This window comes from Erythranthe guttata, chromosome 14 (assembly GCF_056151865.1).
Source record: "Erythranthe guttata isolate IM_541 chromosome 14, IM_541, whole genome shotgun sequence".
Lineage (NCBI taxonomy): Eukaryota > Viridiplantae > Streptophyta > Magnoliopsida > Lamiales > Phrymaceae > Erythranthe > Erythranthe guttata.
In genome coordinates, this window is record NC_142546.1 from 25,050,032 (window position 1) to 25,073,268 (window position 23,237).

The window sequence follows — 23,237 nt, forward strand, 5'->3', positions numbered from 1 at the left end:
GAGGATTTATCCAGACGACGCCGTTTTGGACCCGAAAAATATCTGTTCGGGAAAGGATAAAATATGGATACAAATACAATCGTTTCTGTATCTAGACGGAAAAACACACACTCTCGGTAGCGAGGCAGTGAGTGAGGGTTGCAATGTCGTCGCTGGTGAACAAGCCGTTGACTTCTCTGTGCGCCGCCACCAATGCGGACCTTCGATCGCCGGAACTATTCATCGGTAAAAGCTGCCGTATCCCGGCCAGAAAGTCTGGCAATAATTTTGGAATCGCCAGCGGTGGTGTTCTTAGCAGAAAAAATCGTTGTATTGACAGCGGAATTGTGTGTAAAGCGGTTTCTGTGGAGCCAGAGACTGAAATTGAGGGACTCAACATTGCCGAAGATGTTACTCAGGTGACAATATATTTCTCTTATCTGTTTGTACTTTTTATTTAGATGATGTTAATTCTGTTTTGATTGAATGATTTTATATGGAATTGGTTACAAAATCGAAATTCAAGTGTTTTTAGGATAATTGGAATATTTGAATTGTGATTCTGTGTAAGAATGATTTTATTGTTTCTTAAAGAGTGTAATTTAGACGAATAGCTCTATAAAAGTTGAATTTGAAATGAATCCCAATTTCAAATAGTTTCTCAAGTTCAATTTGTGTGGAATTATAGTGGGAACTTTTCATGCTTATGGTATTTCTAAAACTGCATTTAAACTCATATCGGTCTGATTGTTTTAGTTGGTTTTGGACGACAAAGATTTCAGGATTAAGTAGGTATTCTGATGTTAATGGGATTAATTAAAAGGTTTTTATTTATTTCTTGTGTAATATATTTAGGGAAAGTTAGTCATATATTTACAGATTGTCATGGGGCATTTTTGTGCAGCCATTATTCTTTAATATAGTGATTCAAGCAACGTGGAGTGATAGCATATATTATTCTTTAAAAATGGATTATATTTGCATCTTGATTGGGATGTTGCTGACATGATTTTATGCTGTTTGTTAATGAATTTCGATACATGCTCTGAGTCCGAGTGTGCATTGATGCCTCATGTTATCTCTGATATGCATTCATGTTGAGGCCCTCAATTCGATTAGTGCCATCTGCAAGTACTATTTTCAACGTTTCATCTGCTTGCTCATTTTTTCTTCAAACTTCTGTTTCCTTGTAACAGCTCATTGGGAAAACACCGATGGTTTATTTGAATAGTATTGTAAAAGGCTGTGTTGCAAATATTGCTGCGAAGCTTGAGATTATGGAGCCATGCTGCAGTGTTAAGGATAGGTGAGCTGTTCTGGTTTTCCTCTTCAACTTTTTGCATCTGTGGCATCAGATAACATGCTCATCACTGAACTGAAAACTGTTATTATTAATTATTTTCTTATTTGAGCTGTTCAATCTGTACTGTTGTAAATTGTAATGGTAGGCTAATTTATGGTACTATCTTTTGCTTTCAGGATAGGCTACAGTATGATCACTGATGCTGAGGAGAAAGGGAAAATAAGTCCAGGAAAGGTATCATAATGAATTGCAGTTTCTGATTCTGGCCTAAAATAAAAAAAAATAAAAAATCACCGGCAGCGCATTGTTGTGCTGTCTTTCTTCCATACGATGCATATATTCCACATTACTGCTGAGACTTACCCTTTTTTATTGAATTTTTGGGCTCTTGATCTATTTCGTTCTCATCCTGGAAATTTGCTTTGTGCTAGAGTATACTGGTTGAACCTACAAGTGGAAATACTGGAATTGGCCTTGCATTTATAGCTGCTTCGAAGGGCTACAAGCTCATTTTAACAATGCCTGCATCCATGAGTCTTGAGAGAAGGGTTCTCTTGAAAGCATTTGGAGCTGAACTAGTTTTAACTGAGGCAGCCAAAGGCATGAAAGGAGCTGTTCAAAAAGCTGAAGAAATAGTAAATAACACCCCAAATGCATACATGCTTCAGCAATTCGATAACCCTGCAAATCCCAAGGTTCTTACCTGTTTCTGAACTTTTCACCAGTTACATTATTTCTCCTCTTTTTTCTTTAATTTAGTTAATCACTTGACAAAATAAATTGCAGCTGGGAGTTACCCTTTTCTGTTGTAGATGCTTACTGTATGTTTTAGTATATCATAATGGAAAATCAAGAATTTGGCGGTTTCTCTTTTTTTGCTCATACCATGTGACATTCAGTTTGAATTTAGATACAGTGTTGGCGTGCTTCATTGTTTGTAGATGTTAATGGAATTGACTTCACAGATGAGGATTTCTAATTATATTCACCTGTTTTGCAGATTCACTATGAAACCACTGGGCCCGAGATTTGGGAAGATACAAAAGGCAAGGTTGACATATTTGTTGCTGGGATTGGTACTGGTGGAACCATTTCAGGCGTTGGTCGTTATCTCAAAGAATGTAATCCTAACGTCAAGGTAATAGATTTTATCTGATAAACTCTATTTCAACGTAAACTTCCGTGAACACTAGTTAATTGCAGATCAACTTCTGATTTGAAACCCACAATATTTCAATTCATTTCTTGTGTATGTTATCTCTTGTAAGAGTTCCTTGTTTGCTCTTGTTGCACTAGGTTATTGGGGTCGAACCAACGGAAAGCAACATACTATCTGGTGGAAAACCGGGTAAGATGGCAGCTGGTTATATCTTTGCTGTTAGTTTCCTCGTCAAATATGTATATTTTTCTAGTATTTGCAATTTGAAACTGCGCAGGCCCTCACAAAATTCAAGGGATTGGGGCAGGTTTTATTCCGAAGAATCTAGATCAAGATCTGATAGATGAAGTTATAGAGGTATGCATTTCACCTTTTTAGCATTCTATACAGATTCATTATTTGTCTAGTAGTTGCATATTTAATTTGATTTATTGACTATTTACACTACAAGATTTTCTATTTATCAAAAAACCAAAATGCATGCTGTGTATATAGTCTCAAGAATTAAAAAATTGTATACTTGATTTGCGCCATGCTCATATCTGGATTTTGATTAAATTCATTCTGTAGCGTTACACGGTTAATCCTTTTGCACATCTTGATAGCTTACAGTACTGATGAGGTGGAACATATTTAACCAAATTAAATACCCTTGCAAAGTTTAGTTATTAAAATTGTTTGCTAGATATTCAACGGATCTTATACCACTTGGAAATAGATCATCTATTTACAAAATAGTTCTACTTTTAATAATTCAAAATTCAAAGGAGCCAAATATCAGGTTTAAGCTATATCCATTTGCGACTCAGTGTGTTAAGCCTGACCATGGGACTAGTTACTTGTTTTCTGATACACCAAATTTGCGAGCATTTGTTATTTTGGGGCCATTTTGGTGTATTTATGTGTTTATAATATTTGGGCATATGTTTTGCTGAGTGGCATGTTCCCTTGTCAGATATCAAGTGATGAAGCTGTGGAAACTGCAAAGCAATTAGCTCTTCAAGAGGGCCTGCTGGTTAGCACATTTGCTGATCTTTATTTTGCTATTTATTACATCTGAAACCATTCAGTAGTTTGAATTCACGCTGAAAGCATTTAGAAACTTTCATATTCCGCAATATTTGATGCTGGAATTATTTAAATAAAACTCTAGGAATAAATAGATCTTGCCATTTGTACCGTGTTAAGTTGTCCTTTTTGATTGTTTCTGAAATTTTCTTCTTCTGAATACTTCCATTTTTTTAAACTGATAAAGATCTTACGTTTAAGCTTGGGTATCTCAGTCATTTATAAATAAAGTGCAAACAAATAGTTTTATTAGGCCAGGTTGTCATCATTAAGTTAATTGTTGCAGATTATACACTTCCTTTCTACCAAAATGCCTATGCTGAAACTACAGATGTTCTTGAATTGCTAAATAAGTATTTTTACTGGATTTTTTTTTTATCAGGTGGGTATTTCTTCAGGCGCAGCAGCAGCTGCTGCTATACAGGTTGGGAAGAGACCAGAAAATGCCGGAAAGCTTATAGCGGTATGTCTATTTTTTTTCAATTTTTCTTCTTCTTCAAATTGATGATAACTGAAATTAGACACAGAAAGTGGTTATTCACTAATGAAATCTGACTTTGCTATGCGTCGAGTTTTATTTATGTTTTAATTGATTTAGGGTTTAACTTGGTTGAATTGTGTAATCTTGTAGGTTGTGTTCCCTAGCTTCGGAGAAAGATACTTATCCACAATTCTTTTCCAGTCCATACGCGAAGAATGCGAGACGATGCAACCTGAAATATGACTATAATCCTTTTTTTTCCCATCAGAATCGAGTATCCAAAAATAAAATATTTATTGGTGGTGGCAATTCTTATTTTGTGAATTTTCTCTTTCACTTTTCCTCTTAGTCGTGCAAAAACCATAAATCGGGGCAGTGTTGTGTGAATGATATCTGAGCAGGGTCAGTTTTTTCTCGTCTTTTGAGTGTTGTAGCTCAAGTGCTGAACCTTTTTGCCATCTGTAAAAAGTTGCTACGTCCTTTTTGTGCGATAAAAAGAAATTATGCCGGTTTCTTAGCTAATCACCAGCTTGATTGCAACGTCACAAGGCAGGCTGAACTTCATAGCGTATACATGTTCTACGCATGCATACGTGTTTAATCACATGTAAATTTATGATGCATTTTACTCATGTCGAATCACAAAACCAACAACCATCGGAACTTAAGACAAACCTGAATACTGCGGTGCACATGCCACGATCTTTACGATGATCGGTGACGAAAGAATGCGTTTGTAGCATCGAAAATCATGCATCTTGATGGAGAGAAATCTATCGTAATTATTTTGGCAGATTATATTGATTTTTTGCACTCTTATATATATTGTCACTTTGTCAAAAAAAATATATATTGTCACAACTCAAAACGGTCACATGTCTAAGTACAAAGTGCAAAAATCAAAATTATTTACAAAGGTATTCGTTTTAGGCCCAAATATATAGTGGGCTAATTCTACCCTTTTAAGCCCATAAATACAGATCAATAAGCCTTCAAAGAAAAAAGAAAAAAGAAAAATAGAAAATTCAAGTCGGTTTCTACTGCATAATCATTTTCGGGGAAGGAAAAAAGATTACTGTGAGGAAATAACAGAAGCTAGGGTTTATAGCAGGTTCAATTTCTTCTCTCTCTCTCTCTCTCTCTCTTCACAAATCACACACTGCTTGCTTTCTTTCCTTTGATACTCAATATAATTGTTAACTTCCGATCACGGAATCTGGGGATAAGTATGTTTTTGTATTGTGCTTTTTTAGGAGATGCTTCGATGATTTCTTTTGGAGATTTTCCATTGTTTAATTAGAAGACAAGAAATGAGAGGAAAACTGTATGTATGTTGTGATGTGTTTTTAGCACAAATTATTGCTGCCTCAGATTGTTGCCAATTATTTGAGCTAAACGTAATTTTTTATTTATTTATTTTTTTTGTTTTTGGTTGTATAGGAAGAAGAACAATTGCAGCTTATTTTCACTATTATTTTATTTAAATGCCTTGGCTCTCTAGGTACGCGAGATATGTTGTGAATAAAGTATGGTATGTTGGATGCAATTCTCTTTGGTTTAGTGTAGAATTTTTCCCTTTGGTGAATGCTAAATCCTGATTATGAAAAAGCAGGATCCACAGTAATTTCGTTCTTGCAAACGTATTTGTCAAAGTATCAATGATTATGTTGCAAAACTGTGTACAAGTGAATAGTTAGCAAAACTGTATACAAGAGAATGGTTATTTCGTTGTATTATTTTATGTCCTGCTTTGATGGTAGAACATCATTAGTTTCATTGGGATTTGCATTTTTTTTCTGTCATCGACGTATCTTGTCTTCTGCACCCAATCATGGTAAGATCGTTCGGATTAGATTTGACTAAAATTATGCTCGTTCAATAGTCAACTCCGTCACTTTCTGTGCATTTTCTAGAATATCTTCTAAAGTATACTCCATTATTTGATATTGTTATGTAAGTTCTCTCTCGTGTTGTGCAACCCTTTGGTGGAGTCTATAGTCTATAATCTCAGTTCTAATTTATGTTTTGGTTCCGTGGTTTCATTCTTGAAACCCTTTGGTAGATTGAGTTAAAAATTCAGATTTTGATTGTTGTTCAACTTCCCGATTTGCAGATAGCATAGGATTACAGTTGTTTATCTTGAGATGTCGGGGCTTATTGGATTTCGCAGCCTTGCACCGAAGACCAAGAATTTGGTTGTTGCTGGTGGCTTAACAGGATTCGTCTTTGGGGTATATTTCTACACAATGAGGGCTGTCGGTGGCACTGATGAACTTCAGATAGCTATCGACAAATTTGAAGATCAGAAGCATACGACCGAGCCGGAAGCAACATTGGCACCAAAAGCCTAGTATTCCACATCAATAAAATCTTTGTAATTACCTGAAAGTTTGTTATAACTGAAAGATGGTAGCACATTTTATCGGTAACTTGAATTTTCTGGTTTTTTGAACATTCAAATAAATTCTTTCGAGTTTTTGTTGTACTTTTAAGGCATTCCCACCTTCACATCTGCTTTCCGGAGTTCAATAATCATGACTAATGAGTTGCACAATGCTTAAAAAAATCACGAGTTTAAGCCGGTTGGCACGTCTGCGTCAATGTTTTCATATGTTTTTGGTATTATTTATGACAAATTAAGTACCCTGGTACAGTGTTTATAACTCTGAGTAGTTCATAATTTGCAAAAAAAAGGACTGCTACAGTCAGTAGATTAATTTACGCCTTAATCTACGGAAAATACAAAGAAGATGTAATAACACGACAAAAAGGTCTAGTTTCAAGCATTGAACAAATGGCATGGTCTCTAATCTTTAATCGACATATGCGCCTTCAATTTTCCAGCAAGATGTGGCATTATATTGATGCTGTCTTGAATAGACAGTTCAACACACGACTCCAAATCTCTCATGGGGTTCGCACTGTTTGCCTGAAGCTTGGTTGCCTCGTACTTGTCTTGGCACACCACTAGAGACCTCTGCAATTTTTCCTATATAAAAAAGACGAAATTAAGTGAGAATTTCACTTTGTAGCAAACAATTTAGACAAGAAATAAGCACAATTGATTCTTGACAACCATTCAGAAATAAAGAGCAGTAGAATCAAACAAGATGAACCGTCACATTAGTATTTTAGTCGGATCAATTTTAGTATTGTGTTAATCATGTCCCAGTAACTCTCTCAAGTTTCTTATCCGACACCTGTTTCATCTCAAATCAAGAATGAAATGCCGACTGTAACACCTGAATCTGATCTAGTGCTTGGTACACACTCTGGCTTTAATAATGTAATATGACATAATGAACAATAGAAACATTTCATGACAAGACTCGAGACATAGATGTGCTACGATAGCATGTTCAGTAATAACATGAAACCTCGACTCAAAGTAAATCATTTTCTACGGTAATACATGCAAATATGTGAGTGTCAATAATAAAACCTCTAAAACCAGTATCTCGTATCCATTTCATAGATGTTAGCTATTAGTGCCAATACAGCAGCACCCTGCCAGTAATTAATGGTTTCAACAAATTGTGTTGAAACCATTGGCCAAGTATACCTCGATTCGTATACAAAATTGATAAATAACTCACGAGCAATTTGACCGGACTAACTTGATTGCAAGAAATCCTACTATCTTGATGCAGTTAAATTGAAGGAAAAGCACCAGATAAATCAAAGAACACCAGGTACATGAGAACCGAACAAACTACAGTTCTTAATCACTTTGATCAATTAACTAAAGTAACTAGTGATCTGAATACCTCGACAGTTCGAGATATATGGGGTAGGTAGATATGATAACATATAATATAAGCACTTCTTAAAACTTAACTAGAAATTGTTCTTCATTACGAAAAACACAAGTAATTCATTCATAACAAAATCACAATAAATATAGTTCGTAGCAAAATAAAACATAAAGAAATATTGCGACACCGGTAAAAGTCGACACCAAATATACGAACAGAGACGCGTGCACAAACTCAAAATACATCTTTTATCAGCCGAAATTTCAGAGAGAGAGAGAGAGAGAGAATTACTTGAAATTTAGCCATCTCATTTTCGACAAGATTCTGGGCATGGAGAACAGGCGTGCTGCAATGCTCGACACAGTTGCCAATCTCGTCTTGTTTCCTCCTCCTGTCAAAACACTCGTACGCACACTTGAAGTACGCTTGCTGCCAACCACATCCCAAACATTAATTAATTAATTAATTAAATCATCACACACACACACACACACACAATTTTTTTGAAGGAAGTGGGGGAATAAATAAATAAATAAATACCTGGAGGGTGAAATTGATGTGGTCTTGTACACCGGCGAGATGCGACTGTGCGGCGGCGTTGACCTCATTCAGCTTCTGCCTCAATCTCTCGTTGACCAATCTCTCTTCTGCTGCTGCTATATGATCCATTCCCCTGTATTCCTATTTTTCGCTGCTTTGCTGAATTTGGGTTTAAGGCCTTCTCTCACTCACTACTGTCAATTCATCACCTGTGTTTTCTTGGGGAAGGGTTTGGAGGGTATTATCGTAAATTCAACATCGAATTCAATTTGAAGGTAATCGGGGGGCAATCTGGTCATTTACTAACTAGGGTTTCTGGTGTCGCCCTAGTTATTCGTCTTATAAATACCACCGCTCGTCACACTTCCATTCCCATCGTCTTCTTCACGCAGCTCATTGCTCTGAAATTCAGCTCAGTTTTACAGTTTAGTAATTTTGCTTCGTATTTTCAATTAATCTGAGATCTAAATCTATTACTTAAATCAAAATTCGAAATCTAGAAGAAAACAAAAAAGAAGAAGAAGCCAATTAGCAGAGCAAGGGCGCCGATATTAATTTATCGATGGCGAATCTCTTGCCTTGAAGGTTGGCAACATCCAAACAGCGATTCTCCGTGCCTTTCAAATTCTTCTGTTTTGATTACGGCCTCGAACAAATCGCCACATTTTTTTATTTCATTTTTATTTCAAAATTTGAGTGTTTTTCTCCGTTGATTCCATAATTTGGGGGTAAATTCAATTGAAACTGTGAAAAGCAGATGAAAACAAACGCCAATTAGCAGAGCAAGGGCGCCGGTATTAATTTATCAATGACGAATCTCTTGCCTTGAAGGTTGGCCACATCCAATAGCGATTCTCCGTGCCTATCAAATTTTCTGTTTTGACTACGGCCTCGAACAAATCGTCACATCTTATATATATATATTTTTTTATTTTTTATCATGAAATTGAAAAATCTTTCTATTTCAAACTGAAAAGCCAATTAGCAGAGCAAGGGCGCCGGCCGATATTAATTTATTGATGACGAATCTCTTGCCTTGAAGGTTGGCCATACCGAAAAGCGATTCTCCGTGCCTTTCATGTTCTTCCGTTTTGATTACGGCCTCGAACAAATTGCTACATTTTCTTTTTTTTTTTTTTGAATAAAAATTGCTACATTTTCAATTTCTACTATTTATACTTTTTTTTAAAAAAAGTTAAATATTTCTTTTTTATTAAATCTACTCTTTATTTAAATAAATTCCTCTCAGTTCGACCAGATTTATTTTATAAATAATATTTAAACATTTTTAATATACGAAAATTAAATATTTTGTAGGTCTGAAATCTTAAATGTTTATTAAGATATGATTTGTTGAAAAAATATTCATAAAGGATAATCATTTCACTGAAAAATTATAGATAATATAATATTTGCGAGATGAACGAGACATTTATTTAATAATAACTAATCTTTCAAATCAATTAGGCCTCTAGGTGTTTATTTAAAAACTCGTTACAAGACATTTAGTTAATAATGAGGGTAATATGCCTCACACCCCTCAAACCAAACTTAATTAGATATGAGTGACAAACTCAAATAAAATATTTTAACTATATCCCTATTTTAAAATAAAAATTGATACACATCCTTTGATTTTTATTTAACCCAAAAATACCCTTACAATACCTAATAAAAGTCACGGTGTCTCTTCTTTTTATTATTTCTTTCTCTCTCTTCCCCTCTCTTTCTCACGCCGCTCAACCGCTCAACATATCACGTTCTGGTTCTCTCTCTCTCTCCTGATCTCTTCTCCTCTTCTCTCTCACACACGTCCCCCCCTCCCTTCCTCCTTTTTTTTTTCTTTTCAATTGATGGTGGTTATGGCAGATGGCAGCGGTATGATGGCGGCGGTTATGGTAGGCGACGACGATGGCTATGGCGACGCTCGGCATAGGGATTGCATCGGGAGGCTATGTGATGGCAGGCTCGTTGTTTGCTTGCAACCCACATGGATGAATCGTGAAGGTGGGTCTGGGTGTGGGGGGTGGAGAGGGGGAGTAGTGGCGTGGTGGTGGCGGTGGATCGGATTTAGGGTTTGTTGGGAAAAAAATAATATTTTTCGATTTAGTTGTCTACAGATGTCTATGAGTGTCTATGGGTGTCTATGGTGTTTGACGGCTAGGGTTGAAAGGAGTTAGGGTTTCAAGATGTCTATGGACTATGGGTTACTACGGATTACTAAAGGTTTCTACAGAATTCTTTAGATGTCTACCGGAAAAAAAAAATTTAAAAATCATAATTTTCAATTTATTTTGAAAATAAGGGGAAAAAATAGATTTTATATAATGAAAAAATACGAAAAATGAAAATAAAAAAGAAAAAAGTAACCATAATTTTTAATTTTATGTAGAAAAGGGGAAAAATAGATTTTTATATAATGAAAAATATGAAAGAGAAAGAAAAAAAAACGTGTTCTACGAAAAATTAAAAAAAAATGGTAGATGCAAATTTAAAAATGTTAAATAATACCATAGTTCATCATAGTATATTTATAATCTGTTGTAATGTTGAATTTGTGAATAGAGGGGCATTTTTGGAATAAATTTAATAAAGGATGTGAAGCAAATTTTAATTAGACTTGTCATTTAGTTCTAATACGGTTTGTCACCAGGGACTTATATCTTAAGACCCCTAATGATTAATCTTTCGAATGAAACGGGCCTTAATTCAATTAGGCCACCAACAAACAAACTCAGTACCAAGTATTACAACAAGAAAGACAGGCTCAAACATTTCTACCATATATCCAGCTAAACGGAATCAACGGTCGTTTCTTAGCCTGACCTTGAATTTTCTCCTCCAATCTTCTCATATGTTCCGGCAACCGACAAACATACTCTTGAGCTTTCTGCCCTTCTGGAGACAATCCTTTCAAACTCCCAACTTTCCATCTTCCGACAAAATATTCTATGATGTCCGTATAGTCACTCATCGTGTAGACACCTAGGCGATGCACGACGGCTGAGAAGTGGTTGAACAGATTGTCGTCTATGCCATCGTACATCAAGTATGCCGGCATGGTGATCTTCTTCCTCATCATGTCTGCTAAAGCAATTATTGTTTCGTCTGGATCAATCTCGAATAACTTTTCGACTATCTTTGTATACGCCGTTTCGTGGCGTTTTTCGTCTGAGGCGATTGTGCCGCAAATTTGGGCTAATTTTACGTCGCCGTGGCGCATTGCGTGCTTGGCTGTTTTGCCGTGGGCGAAGAAGGTAGCCCTTTCTTGAAATGATGTGTATATAAATCCGCAATATGGACTGTTTTCTGTCCTTATATCCTAAAGAAATAACTGTCTACTTCAATGTACGAACTAATATTATATATACACGCAATTTACATTACAATAAATACATGATTAATTACCGTTCCCGATCCAATCAAATATTGGATGGTCTTTTCGACTTGTCTCACGTCTACTCGTCCGGATAGGTAGAGATACTTATTAAGAAGATCGCCGTGTCTATTTTCTTCAGCAGTCCACGCCCTTATCCATTTTGCCCAAGGTGTAGGGCTCGCACCTGTAGTGGCGAAGACATAATTTTATGTTCTGTGGGTCAAATAATACACAAAATGTTTTTTGGTGGCATCGATAGTGCGATGACAGTGCACGAAAAAATAAAATATCTATTTAAAACACTTTGAATGAGAAACGTTGAGGTTCATTGCCCGCCCTCCTTGCTCCTATGCCCAACTGAGTACGTACCTGTTTCATCACGGACCCCATCGAAGGTATTAAAACTTGTTTGATACGTTGGAAGGGCTTCTTCGGTGATCATATTACCCACTAAAACTACAAAATAATCGTCTGGAATCTCTTTAGCTCTCTCTCTCAGTTCCTTCACCTGATCATGAAATTCGTCGGAGGAAGCGGTGTCCGGCAAGAAATCCTGAGGTTGCCAGCAATTTTCGACAGGTTTAAGGTGAACGAGTACGTTGTCTTCAACCCAACTTTCCATAGCATTGAAGATTTCAATTTTATGTGGTGGCATAGAGTGTTTGATTTGAACATGACAAGGACTACGAGGCAAATTCTTCACTTTCATCTCGACCTCGCTGCATGCATGCGAATTCAAATTTACGTAATAAAATAAAATTTCGAACATAATTAAATTAAACTTGCTATTATACGAAAAAGGAGGTAAAGTAAATTACAAAAGAAGCCCTTACTTTGAACGAGAGCGAAGAGACGAAGAAGTCGCCGTGAAAAGCTTAGGAGATCGGAGGCTAGTAGTAATAACTGTCGGCATAGAAAATGAAGGGTATTTTGGGGATTGAAAGATGTTGGTATTCATTTTCATGGCCATCTTCTTCACTCAGCTTAATTGTTCTCTTAACTTATCTTGAATGATATATTGAAGTGGTGTGTGGATGTATATATATACAAAATATATTTGCGCGTGGTTCATACAATTGAATTAAATTAAGGTGGTTTAACTCGGTCTATTCTATGCTACACCGGGTAAAATATACTGGGTAAATATTTATTATTTACGTGTGTAAATCAACGGTGAAAAATCATCCAGTATAGTCTTCACCAGGTGTAGCATAAATATAAGCGTCTAACTCTAAACAAAAAAATAGGTTCATACTTTGTACCTTATATATAAATATCGGCGGCTAACTTCTTTCATTAATTCAATTAATTAACTTATACCAACTGGTCTATTTTATGCTATATCGGGTGAAATACATCGAGTAAATCTTACCATTCATATACACACACCCACAGTGGTGTGTGTAGATCAACTTTAAAAAATCAACGGTGTAGTCATCACCGGATGTAGATGTAGTATAGAAACAACCTATACGAACTTATAGCCTTACTCTAGTCGAGAAAATTAACCTTAGGAAAACACCAATATCACTCCATTTATTTATTAAAAATATTTATATTTTAAAGTTGTAGTGTTTATTAAATCTTTAATTAAGTTTCTTGAATAAATGAATATATTTTAAAAATTGTTATTTTTTTTAAGAAGGCTAAAAAGTTAGTTGAAGTTTGGCGACCCTAATCATGTTTGTTTTATATATTTAAAACTAACTTTAATTAAATATGCTGATCTGTACGAAAATATAATATATCTTGTGGGCCAATCTTAGTCTAGGAGACAAGTTTCGGAAGGCTGAATTATCTTGATCACTGGGGCTGACAATCAGATCATGAAGGTCGAGTTTGCGTTGACTCAAATTTATATACAATCGGACCTAATTAATATAGACTCAAATTCGAGTCATGTATTTCTTTAATTTCGGATTTATATCCAACGTCATTACTATAGAACTGGAATGAGCAAAAACAATGTAGAAAATAAGTGATAAACAAGATTTATACAGTAAAATCAACTCACACAAAATTCTGCACGTGGGTTATACAATGTAAATCAATTAAATTACCGTAGTCAAAACAATAAAAACTAGGTTTGTACCATGTTAGATATAAGCTCCCTAACCACTTTCTTTAATTCTTCCACAAAATTAAACTTTACCAGCTTATAGGCTATAGCCCACTCTAGCCGAGAAAATTAACCCGCTTATTAGAGTCGATGAGCACATGCTTAATTTTGTTAGTTTTAACGAAAATTCGATAGAAATGACTAAAAATGTTGAATTTTAGAAACACGAGGGATCAAATATATATTTATTTTTTTGTGAATATGAGGAACTAAATGTGAAATCGGTGCAAACTTGAGAGATGAAAAATGTTTATTTAATTGAAGCTTATGATAAGCTGCAAAGTTCGGCTCGAGTTCAATTAGAGAAAAACTGAAGAAAAAGAATGTATAAAACAATCAAACTACTTGAGTTAGATTCATGTTTAAAACCATGCATTCAGCTCTACTCAATTCGTTTACACCCTCGTATTCCTATCTGTATCCATACTCTATTTAGGAAAATCTTTTTAGTATAACTTGGTTTGAGGTTGTTGTGGATCTTAATAATTTTTTTAAATAGATAGGTTGACAAATCATATAAATGAAATTGGATTCATACTCAATTCATACTCAAAACCATAAAGAAAAAGCCAAAAATCACACAATTCTATTAAATGGCTTTCTCATGCCAACTGAAGCCGGCATAGAGACCGCTGAACCCATACTGAACCCTCCGATCGAACGAGGCGACTCGTGTTTATCCGCCTCCATCTGCGAAGCAGAATCCTTGTGGGCCCCACCTTTGTTCCATTTGAACGAACCGGAGTCAGCGGAAACGAAAATTAATCTTGAATAGCTTTTCCACTATCCTTTGTATATGCCGCCTCTTGGTGTTTTTCATCGGAGGCGATTGTAGAGCAAATTTAGGCCAATTTTACGTGGCCGTGGCGCATTGCGTGCTTGGCTGTACTGTATATAAATCTGCGGTATGGACTGTTTTCTGTCCTTGCATCTTAAAGAAACAACTCTCTACTTCAATGACTTTGGAAATTTGGAGTTATTGAGTATACTAAACATCAAGTAATTAAGTTCAATTATTTAGTTAATCATGGTTAATTTTCCTAACCAAATGAACCCTTTTTACTATAAACCATATCGTATACATAATGAAAAACAACATCAAACAAACTTAGTACCAATTATTAAAGTGAAGTAATTAAAAACATGAACATAATGAACTTGTACTTGTATATCGCCGTACCGTAAATTATTCATGCCTTTCTATCATATATCCAACTAAACGGAATCACGGGTCGTTTTTTGGCTCGATCGTGAGCTCTCTCCTCTAACCTTCTCATTTGTTTCGGCAACCCACATACATAGTCCTGAGCTTTCTGACCTTGTGGAGACAATCCTATTAACTTTCCCACTTTCCATTTTCCGACCAAATATTCTACGATATCCGTATAGTCGGTTGCAGTGTAGACACCTAGCCGCTGCACAACAGCCGAGAAGTTGTCGAATAGATTATCATCTACACCGTCGTACATATAACTAGCTGGCATAGTGATCTTCCTCCTCATCATCTCTGCAAAAGCTATTACTGGTTCATCCGGATCAATCTCGAATAGCTTTTCCACTATCTTTGTGTACGCTGTTTCGTGTCGTTTTTCGTCTGATGCGACTGTACCGCAAATTTGGGCCAATTTTATGTTGGGAAAATTGGTTAAAAATTGAGTCATGAACAATTTTTATCAATGATAGTGTACGGTCTAATTGAGTACATAAATGAATTTTGGATTAGAACCAATTTTGTGGTGAATGAAAAATTACTAGTCCAAAAATATAAGGAAAGTGGGATTTTAAGTTATCCCACATTGGAAAAGTAGAGAAGTACTGAGCTGTATTTATATCAAAATATGGGGACAAAGGGTCACGCCCTTTGGGCATTCAACTTTGTTTGGGAGAAAGGCCTACATGTTATATGTTTCAAATCGTGCCCACACGCGCGCGCCGCCGCCGTCCGGCCGGCCGGCTCGGCTCGGCTCGTTCGTTCGTATGGACGGATTTGGATTTGGGCTCGGGCCCAAATCACTACATTAATTTTTGGGCCAAAAACATTAGGTCATGGGCTCTAACCCATTCACTCGAAGCCCATCTCGATTGATCTGACTGGTCTGAATTGGTGCGGCCGAACCAATGCAAACCATTCAGGCTCAACCCGAAATGGTGCAACTATTACTCCCAATTGGCTCTATTCGAAATGGTGCAACCAAAAGGTACCTTTTTGCCCCAAAGGACACTACTTTTCAAACCTTATAAATAGACCCTAACATTCCCAGAATTCCTCACTTCAATCCAAATACAGCCTACTGCATATTCAGCCTTCCCTTTACAGACTCTCTCGAAAAGTTCTACACAAAGTACAGTTCGTCGTACTTGGGATTTGGAGTGCTCCTATTCCAAGTTTTGCCGTTGTATCTTGGGAGACGATTTCCATTTAATCCGTTAGCACCGTTGCGGGGAAATTTCGTCTTAAGGACAGAGACAACTCGCCTCGGCAAAATTCTCGTTCATAGCAGGTTACCAACATTTTACGTCGCCGTGACCCAGTGCTAGCCTGGCTGTGCTGCCGTGGGAGACGAATGTAGCCCTTTCTTGAAATGATGTGTATATAAATCCGAGGTAAGGATTGTTTTCTGTACTTGAGCCCTACATGAATTAAACAGTTTTTTTTTTTTTATTTGAATAGCGAATCCAGGAATTCGTACAAGTGTTTTTGAAATTGAGTATAGTAAAAATATAAATAACAGTTGGTATAGATATATGATGGGCTAAATGTTTAGGTCCGTCGCTGCGTACGAACAACCGATTCAATCAAATATTATTGTAAATATATAATTAATTAATTACCATTCCCGATCCAATTAAATATTGGATTGTCTTTTCGACTTGTCTCATGTCTACTCGTCCCGATAGGTAGAGATACTTATTAAGAAGATCGCCGTGTCTATTTTCTTCGGCAGTCCACGCCCTTATCCATACTGCCCACGGAGTAGGGCTTGCACCTGCGGTGTGGAAAAATCAAAATTTTATATATGTTCGTCGAAGACAAATTATAGATGGCCCCACGTGGCCCTATACTGGCGCACCTGTTTCATCACGCACGCCATCCAAGGTATTAAGACATGTTTGATACGTTGGAAGGGCTTCTTCGGTGATCATATGACCAACTAAAACTACAAAATAGTCGTCTGGAATCTCTTTAGCTCTCTCTCTCAGTTCCTTCACCTGATCGTGAAACTCGTCGGAGGAAGCGGGGTCCGGCAAGAAATCGTGAGGTTGCCAGCAATTTTCGACAGGTTTAAGGTGAACAAGTACGTTGTCTTCAACCCAGCTTTCCATAGCTTTGAAGGTTTCAATTTTATGTGGTGGCATAGAGTGTGTGGTTTGAACATGACAAGGACTACGAAGCGAATTCTTCACTTTCATCTCGACCTTGCTGCATGCATGCATGCGAATTCAAATTTTACGTAATAAAATAAAATTTCGAACATTAATTAAATTAAATTTGCTATCATACGAAAGGAGGTAAAATAAAATTACAAAACAAGTCCTTACTTTGAACGAGAGCGAAGAGACGAAGAAGTCACCGTGAAAAGCTTAGGAGATCGGAGGCTGGTAATAACTGCTGGCAGAGAAAAGGAAGGGTATTTTGGGGATTGAAAGATGTTGGTATTCATTTTCATGGCCATCTTCTTCACTCAGCTTAATTGTTCTTCTAACTTATCTTGAATGATATATTCAAGTGGTGTGTGTATGTATATATATATATACACAAAATATATTTGCACGTGGTTCATACAATTGAATTAAATTAAGGTAGTCTAAACAAAAAAGTAGGTTTATACTTTGTACCTTATATATAAATTTCGGCGGCTAACAATTTTCTTTAGTTCTTCCACAAAATTAACTAACTTATACCAGCTTAATTATAGCATTACCCTAGTCCAGAAAATCAAATTAACTTTAGGGCAACACCAATATCATTCCATTTATTTATGGATTTAAAAATATTAATATTTCAAAGTTATAGTACTGTTTATTAAATCTTAATTAAGTTTCTTAAATAAATGAAAATATTTTCAAAATTGTTAATTTAGGTAATGTTCAAGTTTGGCACACAAACACTTGTATTATTGTACAATCAACATGCAATCAAGAAATCAACAATTCATTCATACAATATTACAATCCCAGAAATTAAAAATTAAAAATTAAAAATAAAATAAATAACTCCACAAACACTTCAGCACAACAATAAGTTTGACCCAAAAACCACTAAAATATTAGACATGCACAAAAAAAAAAAAAAAAAAAAAAAAAAATCACACAAATCTATTAAATGGCTTTCTCATGCCAACTGAAGCCGGCATAGAGACCGCCGAACCCATACTGAACCCTCCGATCGAGCGAGGCGACTCGTGTTTATCCACCGCCATCTGCGAAGCAGAATCCTTGTGGGCCCCACCTTTGTTCCATTTGAACGAACCAATATTCGGAGTCAGCGGAAACGAGAACCTCCTCTTCGAGTCCGCAGTACTGCCGGGTGTACCCGGAGGAAGGAATATTCTCTCCTTGGGGTTGCTGTTCGCCCTAGACTTGGCTTTCGCGGAGACAGTTGGCGCCATGTAATTGGGCACAGAAAACGGTGGGCAGCTCATTAGACTATCGTCATCTTTCAAAGGCGCATCATAAGCTGAACTAGCGGCACTTAGCCTCGGTCTCGAGTACTTGTTGCTGTTTGTGGTGGGCGGAGTTGATCTAGTTGGTGTCTGAAACTGCTTGGCTCGAAACGGGGTAGCTGCTGACCTGGCAGATTGAGGGGTGAGAGATTCTTGATTTTCGAAAGAGAAGTTGTTGGGCTTGTAGTTACTGCTTAGAGGGCTCCGTTTGTGCGCCGAAATGGGCCTTTGAGGAGTCGAAGTTATATTCGTTTTTGGAGCTTGGGTTGTTTGAGAGGTGCTTGTTTGAGGCAGCTGTCTCTCTAGCCAATTCCACCACCACGGAAATCCGTTTGACCGTACGTCGAGAGGGGTTTGACCGGGTTTCGGAGTCGCTTTCCACAGCTGTTGCATAGTTTCATCAATCGAAGGAATTATAAAAAACGGATCAATTAACGATAAACCGTGTGTAATAATTTTTACCTGGTTAGAGTACGCATAGGCCATTGCTCTCTCTCGTTTTATGACGGCCTCGACTTTTTTCCGCATTCTTGCTTCGACTTCCTCTTTCGTCAGAGAGCTATCATCCCAATCCTCGGTTTGACCGGCTTCAGACTAGAACAAAGTCAACACAAAAGTGAGAACAGCTACCAGAAAGAAATCAAGATAAACAGAGTGCATAGCTCAACGTAGCATGGGTGAAGTATAAAAGACGACAACTAAACAAAAACGGACAAAGACGAAATTATTCTGTAAAAGTCGACGAATTACGGAAGAAGATATAAATATCATCATTTGAGAACACACACTCACGAGTTGGTTCAAGGTCCATTTGCTGAGTGTACTCTCGACTTGGTTATTATTATTCTTATTATACGTTTGGTTTTCCAGCATTTGGATCCTCCTCGACTGAATTTGCGTCTGAACCCGGACGAGGAGCTGCATTTGCTTCATAGCACTCATCGTCTGTCGCTTTACATTCTGCCCCCTCACCACTCCTTGAAGCCTCACTAAACCTTTCAAAGCTCTAAAACTCCGTCTCGCCTGTAATAACATAACACGAGTAAGAATTAATCATCACCGAATCGGATTTCAAGTTTTACAAGTTGGAATATTTCTACAATCAACTTTCGGGCAGAGTTAGACTAATTTTACCAGATAACCTCTATAAGCAGCCTGGATCATAGTAGCCGAACGGTGCTGGTTCGTTAAAGACGGTTCTGCCCTTTGAACATAGCTAATTTCCTTTCGGCTTTGTGTTACCTTCGGAGGAGCGGAAGACGAAGAAGCCTTGGAAGAAGAAGCCCCCGCAGTAAAAGACTTCCTAGGTGGAGCAGCCTTCGGAGGAGAAACAGCCTTCGGAGGAGAAACAACCCTCGGCGAAACAACTCTCGGTGAAGAAATTACCGGAGAAGCAGCCTTAGGGGAAGAAATTCTTCTAGAAGAAACCCTGGGTGAAATTGGCCTACCGGGCAAAATAGGTGGAGTTTTCGGCTCATCGGAAGAAGTTGGAGCCCTAATAAGCAAATGATCAGCTTCCCCTAATATTTTCTCGATGCTGCTCGGTTCTCTAAACAGGGGAATGAAAGATTTGTTTTCGCCGTGGCTTAAAATTCCTTTACCCTTCTTCTTTCCCTTACTGCTCTTCTTGTCTGAAACCTGGCGATAAACGATTTATAATTTATTTATTTTTAAATGAATATCGAAGGTCGTGTATAAATATATAAATAGTCGAAAGAGTTGCTACTTACATCGGTTGGCTTGTCCTTTGAGCTGTGTGTGAAAACCCTCTTGATAGCTGAAAACCAGCTTCCCTTCTTCCCCATGTTTTAAGCATTACTATTTCTACCTACATAAACCGAACAAAAGTTGTCAGTTTAGTCCTTGAAATCCAGAAACATATGTATACTCGATTTCCACGGAGTAGCTAAACGACAGCATATGCGTTTCGTTCTTACAAGAATCACAAATCTTGAACTTTGGTCTGTACTATTAGGCCAAGAAAACTAGAACTACCTAATTTCTCGCACAACGAGGAATCGAATCTTTGTAAATAGAAATTTCCATTCGATTCGGAACGAATTAATACCAAATGAGTTGTTCATAAATAGTAAGCATATATACTAAACACTACAGTCGATCTCTCGATTGTTTATGGAAAGAAATTGATGATGTTCCTAGTTATTACAGATTCCTCAGACTTCAAGAACCAAACAAAGAAATAATTGCTCAAATCCGGACAAATATCATACCAGCAAAATTAAATAATTAAATTGGGGTTACATGAAAACAGCCGTTAGATATGTCCAACGGCTACAAACAACCAACAACCCCCCCACCCAAAGTGGTCAAAAAGATCCACAGATTTTTTGCCTGAAATCCCTCCACTCCAACTTATTTATACTTCAATTCAAGAATCAGCCAAAAAAATTAAAAAATAAAAAAACTAAGGAAGATCCACAAAGTTTCTTTTTGCCAGAACCCCACTACTCACTGGTTTAACTCACTAATTTAAGGGGAGGATAGAAAGAAAAAAAAAAAAAAAAAAACCCTCCAATTTAAGAGTTAGCCAAAGAGAAAGGAAGAAGAACCCACATAATAAAATTTCAGAAAAAAAAAAAACAAAAAATATAATTTTTATGACAAGAAAAGAGGAAAAATAAATACTAACTGTTAAATAATTTGGAGAGAGAAGTGACCTAATCCCAAGAGATCACCACCACATGCAATAATTATAATCAGTTTAAAATAGAATTTAGCACCTTTCACTGTGGCTTCCAGTCTCCCAAAAGCTTCAAGAAAAAAGCTGCACCAAATGAAAAAAAAAAGAAAACCCACAAAAAATCTCTCTACTCTCTCTCTCTCTCTCTCTATCTCTCTCTCTCTCTACAACGGCAGAGACAGTAGACAAGTTTCTCTCTCTAGCCGGCCTCTTTGTGGGTGTAACATAAACATAACATCCCTCTTTGGTTCAAACTAGCTAGTGAGTAGTTAATACCTTTAATTTCCTAACCCCTTCTCTCTGTCAAAATTGGCGAACTCCTCTCTCTCTCTCTCTCTCTCTCTCTCTCTCTACAACTTCTTTCTACCTATCTCTAGCTCTCTCTGCGTGTGTGTGGGGGTGTGTTGAACTTTGAATAAGGTTCTTGCTTGCAAATTAAAAGATTGCAACTTTATTTTCTTTTCTTTCTTTTTTTTTATTTTTTTTTTCTGCCGTTGCCCACCTTTTCTTTTAGCTCTTATATTTTTGATAATTCTTTCTTTCTTTTCTGATGGCTGGCATCATGATTATTACTCATCATGAAAGTTATGTTCTTATTTTATTATTATAATTATTATTCTCTCCCATGATTATTTATTCTTGTTTTTTTCTTTTTTATAATATCAGGACATTTTTATTACTTCAATTGAAACCTTACACTACAATTATTTTTAGGGTAAATCACGGCCACGCCTAGGGGTGTAAACGAGCCGAGCTCGAGCCGAGCTCGCCTCTTTTGGCTGGCTCGAGCTCGAGCTCGAGTTATTTTGTCGAGCTCGAGCTCGTCGAGCTCCTCTTTTTTTGGCTCGAGCTCGAGCTCGTGTTAATTTTGTCGAGCTCGAGCTCGAGCTCGAGCTCGAGCCCATTGTCTTTTTTTTTTTTTTTTTTTTTTAAATATTTTTTTAATTATTATTTTATTATTAACAATTATTTAAAAAAATAAAAAATAAAAACTAAATTGTAATTATATATATTTTTAATATTTGTATTTATTTCTATAATATTTTACATTATTATACATTATTTAAATAAAAATAACATATAAAAAATAAAAAAATAATAAAAAAAATAATAATAAATCCGGCTCGCGAGCCGGCTCGCGAGCTCATGAACAACTGAAAACCGGCTCGAGCTCGGCTCGTCAGAAAGCTCGAGCTCGCGAGCTCGAGCTCGAGCTCGAAAATCTCGAGTCCGAGTTCGAGCTTTTTACGAGCCGGCTCTTCGAGCTCACGAGTCGGCTCGGCTCGTTTACACCCCTAGCCACGCCTGACGGAAGGTCAAATTACGATAAAAAAATCATCATGTTTGGATAATTACCATCATCTCTCCTCGACTATGAATTTCTTACACTTTTATCCTTATGAAGTCAAATTCAACAGCATTTTCTAAATTACGTGAAATGTATGGTAGTTTGTACTCGTTTGCAAAAATACGGTTTTTGATGCACCACAATCTGATATTTACAAACAAAGAGACATCTTATGATCATCTTGTTTCAAAATATGGAACACGGATGAGATAAAACGGGTATAAACTAAAGGATACTTCACATAATCTAGTATATTCTTCCAAAGTTGGCACCACAAATATGAGGGTTTTTTTCGTAATTTAACCTCACATCATGCGGTTGACCGTAATTACTCTTATTTTTAAGTGGGACAAAATTATCAAAAAAAAAAAAAAAAACTAGTTATTTTGTCAATTAAAGAAACTTGAATACGTGGGATTAAACAAAAATAATAATAGGGATTAATAATAATTAAAAAAAAAAAAAAAAAAAAAAAAAAAAAAAAAAAAAACTATAAAATATAGGTAGGTAGTTGGTCACTTATGCACTCAAGTGACTTTTGGGCCAACTAACTTTACTTGGATGCGAAGTGTATTTCGGACAGCATTATCATATCCCACCCACTTATTCCTAACCAAATGTTTGGCCCATCCTCTTTTTTTTTTTTTTTTTTTTTTTTATATATATTGGTGTGACAATTATTTGCACTCTAATTTAATCATCTTTCAATTAAATCAAAATTTAAATGCATTCCCCCTAATT

General features: G+C 36.5%; 6 protein-coding genes and 3 non-coding genes across 11 annotated transcripts; 5 read left to right on the top strand and 4 right to left on the bottom strand.

Annotated features, from left to right (window-relative positions):
- The first annotated feature begins 8 nt into the window (after positions 1-8).
- Positions 9-4,512, top strand: OASB (O-acetylserine (thiol) lyase B). Of its 2 annotated transcripts, none has more exons than XM_088813972.1 (10): positions 9-398; positions 1,176-1,285; positions 1,459-1,516; positions 1,714-1,977; positions 2,283-2,420; positions 2,579-2,630; positions 2,719-2,798; positions 3,397-3,456; positions 3,892-3,972; positions 4,141-4,512. In XM_088813972.1, the coding sequence occupies exons 1-10, from the start codon at positions 144-146 to the stop codon at positions 4,231-4,233; spliced, it is 1,191 nt and encodes a 396-aa protein (XP_088670098.1). In that variant the 5' UTR covers positions 9-143; the 3' UTR covers positions 4,234-4,512. The 2 variants fall into 2 exon arrangements, with proteins under 2 accessions (XP_088670098.1, XP_088670099.1); XM_088813973.1 differs by having other exon boundaries at positions 2,749-2,798.
- A 444-nt stretch (positions 4,513-4,956) lies between these two features.
- LOC105959498 (cytochrome oxidase assembly protein) lies at positions 4,957-6,475 on the top strand. Its single transcript, XM_012983606.2, has 2 exons — positions 4,957-5,101; positions 6,104-6,475. The coding sequence occupies exon 2, from the start codon at positions 6,135-6,137 to the stop codon at positions 6,339-6,341; it is 207 nt and encodes a 68-aa protein (XP_012839060.1). The 5' UTR covers positions 4,957-5,101; positions 6,104-6,134; the 3' UTR covers positions 6,342-6,475.
- Positions 6,476-6,583: 108 nt separating this feature from the next.
- Positions 6,584-9,572, bottom strand: LOC105959497 (DUF842-domain containing protein). The gene is made up of 3 exons (XM_012983605.2): positions 8,286-9,572; positions 8,037-8,174; positions 6,584-6,979 (listed from the first exon to the last, which is right to left on the bottom strand). The coding sequence occupies exons 1-3, from the start codon at positions 8,412-8,414 to the stop codon at positions 6,797-6,799; spliced, it is 450 nt and encodes a 149-aa protein (XP_012839059.2). The 5' UTR covers positions 8,415-9,572; the 3' UTR covers positions 6,584-6,796.
- LOC148765508 (small nucleolar RNA snoR86) lies at positions 8,820-8,951 on the top strand. The gene has a single exon (XR_016030021.1). It is a non-coding gene; the product is annotated as a small nucleolar RNA snoR86 (small nucleolar RNA).
- Positions 9,066-9,195, top strand: LOC148765509 (small nucleolar RNA snoR86). Its single transcript, XR_016029965.1, has one exon. It is a non-coding gene; the product is annotated as a small nucleolar RNA snoR86 (small nucleolar RNA).
- On the top strand, positions 9,273-9,407 carry LOC148765510 (small nucleolar RNA snoR86). The gene has a single exon (XR_016029974.1). It is a non-coding gene; the product is annotated as a small nucleolar RNA snoR86 (small nucleolar RNA).
- A 1,387-nt stretch (positions 9,573-10,959) lies between the features above and the next one.
- LOC105959499 (stearoyl-[acyl-carrier-protein] 9-desaturase, chloroplastic) lies at positions 10,960-12,691 on the bottom strand. The gene is made up of 4 exons (XM_012983607.2): positions 12,498-12,691; positions 12,034-12,383; positions 11,694-11,848; positions 10,960-11,607 (listed from the first exon to the last, which is right to left on the bottom strand). Exons 1-4 carry the CDS (start codon positions 12,632-12,634, stop codon positions 11,053-11,055), a joined length of 1,197 nt encoding a protein of 398 aa, XP_012839061.2. The 5' UTR covers positions 12,635-12,691; the 3' UTR covers positions 10,960-11,052.
- A 3,840-nt stretch (positions 12,692-16,531) lies between these two features.
- LOC105959500 (stearoyl-[acyl-carrier-protein] 9-desaturase 2, chloroplastic) lies at positions 16,532-17,226 on the bottom strand. Its single transcript, XM_088813760.1, has 2 exons — positions 16,855-17,226; positions 16,532-16,770 (listed from the first exon to the last, which is right to left on the bottom strand). Exons 1-2 carry the CDS (start codon positions 17,216-17,218, stop codon positions 16,604-16,606), a joined length of 531 nt encoding a protein of 176 aa, XP_088669886.1. The 5' UTR covers positions 17,219-17,226; the 3' UTR covers positions 16,532-16,603.
- A 651-nt stretch (positions 17,227-17,877) lies between these two features.
- On the bottom strand, positions 17,878-21,806 carry LOC105958810 (protein IQ-DOMAIN 13). Of its 2 annotated transcripts, none has more exons than XM_088814620.1 (6): positions 21,189-21,806; positions 20,178-20,275; positions 19,582-20,085; positions 19,240-19,470; positions 18,910-19,041; positions 17,878-18,831 (listed from the first exon to the last, which is right to left on the bottom strand). In XM_088814620.1, exons 2-6 carry the CDS (start codon positions 20,250-20,252, stop codon positions 18,091-18,093), a joined length of 1,683 nt encoding a protein of 560 aa, XP_088670746.1. In that variant the 5' UTR covers positions 20,253-20,275; positions 21,189-21,806; the 3' UTR covers positions 17,878-18,090. The 2 variants fall into 2 exon arrangements, with proteins under 2 accessions (XP_088670746.1, XP_088670747.1); XM_088814621.1 differs by lacking the exon at positions 21,189-21,806 and adding an exon at positions 20,385-21,096.
- Positions 21,807-23,237: the final 1,431 nt, after the last annotated feature.

Bases quoted from the DNA above. Each gene is read 5' to 3' on its own strand.
- OASB (XM_088813972.1), top strand. From the start codon at position 144: ATGTCGTCGCTGGTGAACAAGCCGTTGACTTCTCTGTGCGCCGCCACC. The intron at 3,457-3,891 runs GTTAGCACATTT...TTTTTTTATCAG, and splicing joins CTCTTCAAGAGGGCCTGCTG to GTGGGTATTTCTTCAGGCGC. The intron at 3,973-4,140 runs GTATGTCTATTT...GTAATCTTGTAG, and splicing joins ATGCCGGAAAGCTTATAGCG to GTTGTGTTCCCTAGCTTCGG.
- LOC105959498 (XM_012983606.2), top strand. From the start codon at position 6,135: ATGTCGGGGCTTATTGGATTTCGCAGCCTTGCACCGAAGACCAAGAAT.
- LOC105959497 (XM_012983605.2), bottom strand. From the start codon at position 8,414: ATGGATCATATAGCAGCAGCAGAAGAGAGATTGGTCAACGAGAGATTG. The intron at 8,175-8,285 runs GTATTTATTTAT...TGTGGTTGGCAG, and splicing joins ACATCAATTTCACCCTCCAG to CAAGCGTACTTCAAGTGTGC. The intron at 6,980-8,036 runs GTAATTCTCTCT...TTTTTTATATAG, and splicing joins ATGAGATGGCTAAATTTCAA to GAAAAATTGCAGAGGTCTCT.
- LOC105959499 (XM_012983607.2), bottom strand. From the start codon at position 12,634: ATGGCCATGAAAATGAATACCAACATCTTTCAATCCCCAAAATACCCT. The intron at 11,849-12,033 runs GTACGTACTCAG...TCGCCACTACAG, and splicing joins TGGGGTCCGTGATGAAACAG to GTGCGAGCCCTACACCTTGG. The intron at 11,608-11,693 runs GTAATTAATCAT...TTATTTCTTTAG, and splicing joins ATTTGATTGGATCGGGAACG to GATATAAGGACAGAAAACAG.
- LOC105959500 (XM_088813760.1), bottom strand. From the start codon at position 17,218: ATGCATGCATGCAGCAAGGTCGAGATGAAAGTGAAGAATTCGCTTCGT. The intron at 16,771-16,854 runs GTGCGCCAGTAT...TCCACACCGCAG, and splicing joins TGGCGTGCGTGATGAAACAG to GTGCAAGCCCTACTCCGTGG.
- LOC105958810 (XM_088814620.1), bottom strand. From the start codon at position 20,252: ATGGGGAAGAAGGGAAGCTGGTTTTCAGCTATCAAGAGGGTTTTCACA. The intron at 19,471-19,581 runs GTAAAATTAGTC...ATGTTATTACAG, and splicing joins CTGCTTATAGAGGTTATCTG to GCGAGACGGAGTTTTAGAGC. The intron at 19,042-19,239 runs GTGAGTGTGTGT...ACTTTGTTCTAG, and splicing joins AATGGACCTTGAACCAACTC to TCTGAAGCCGGTCAAACCGA.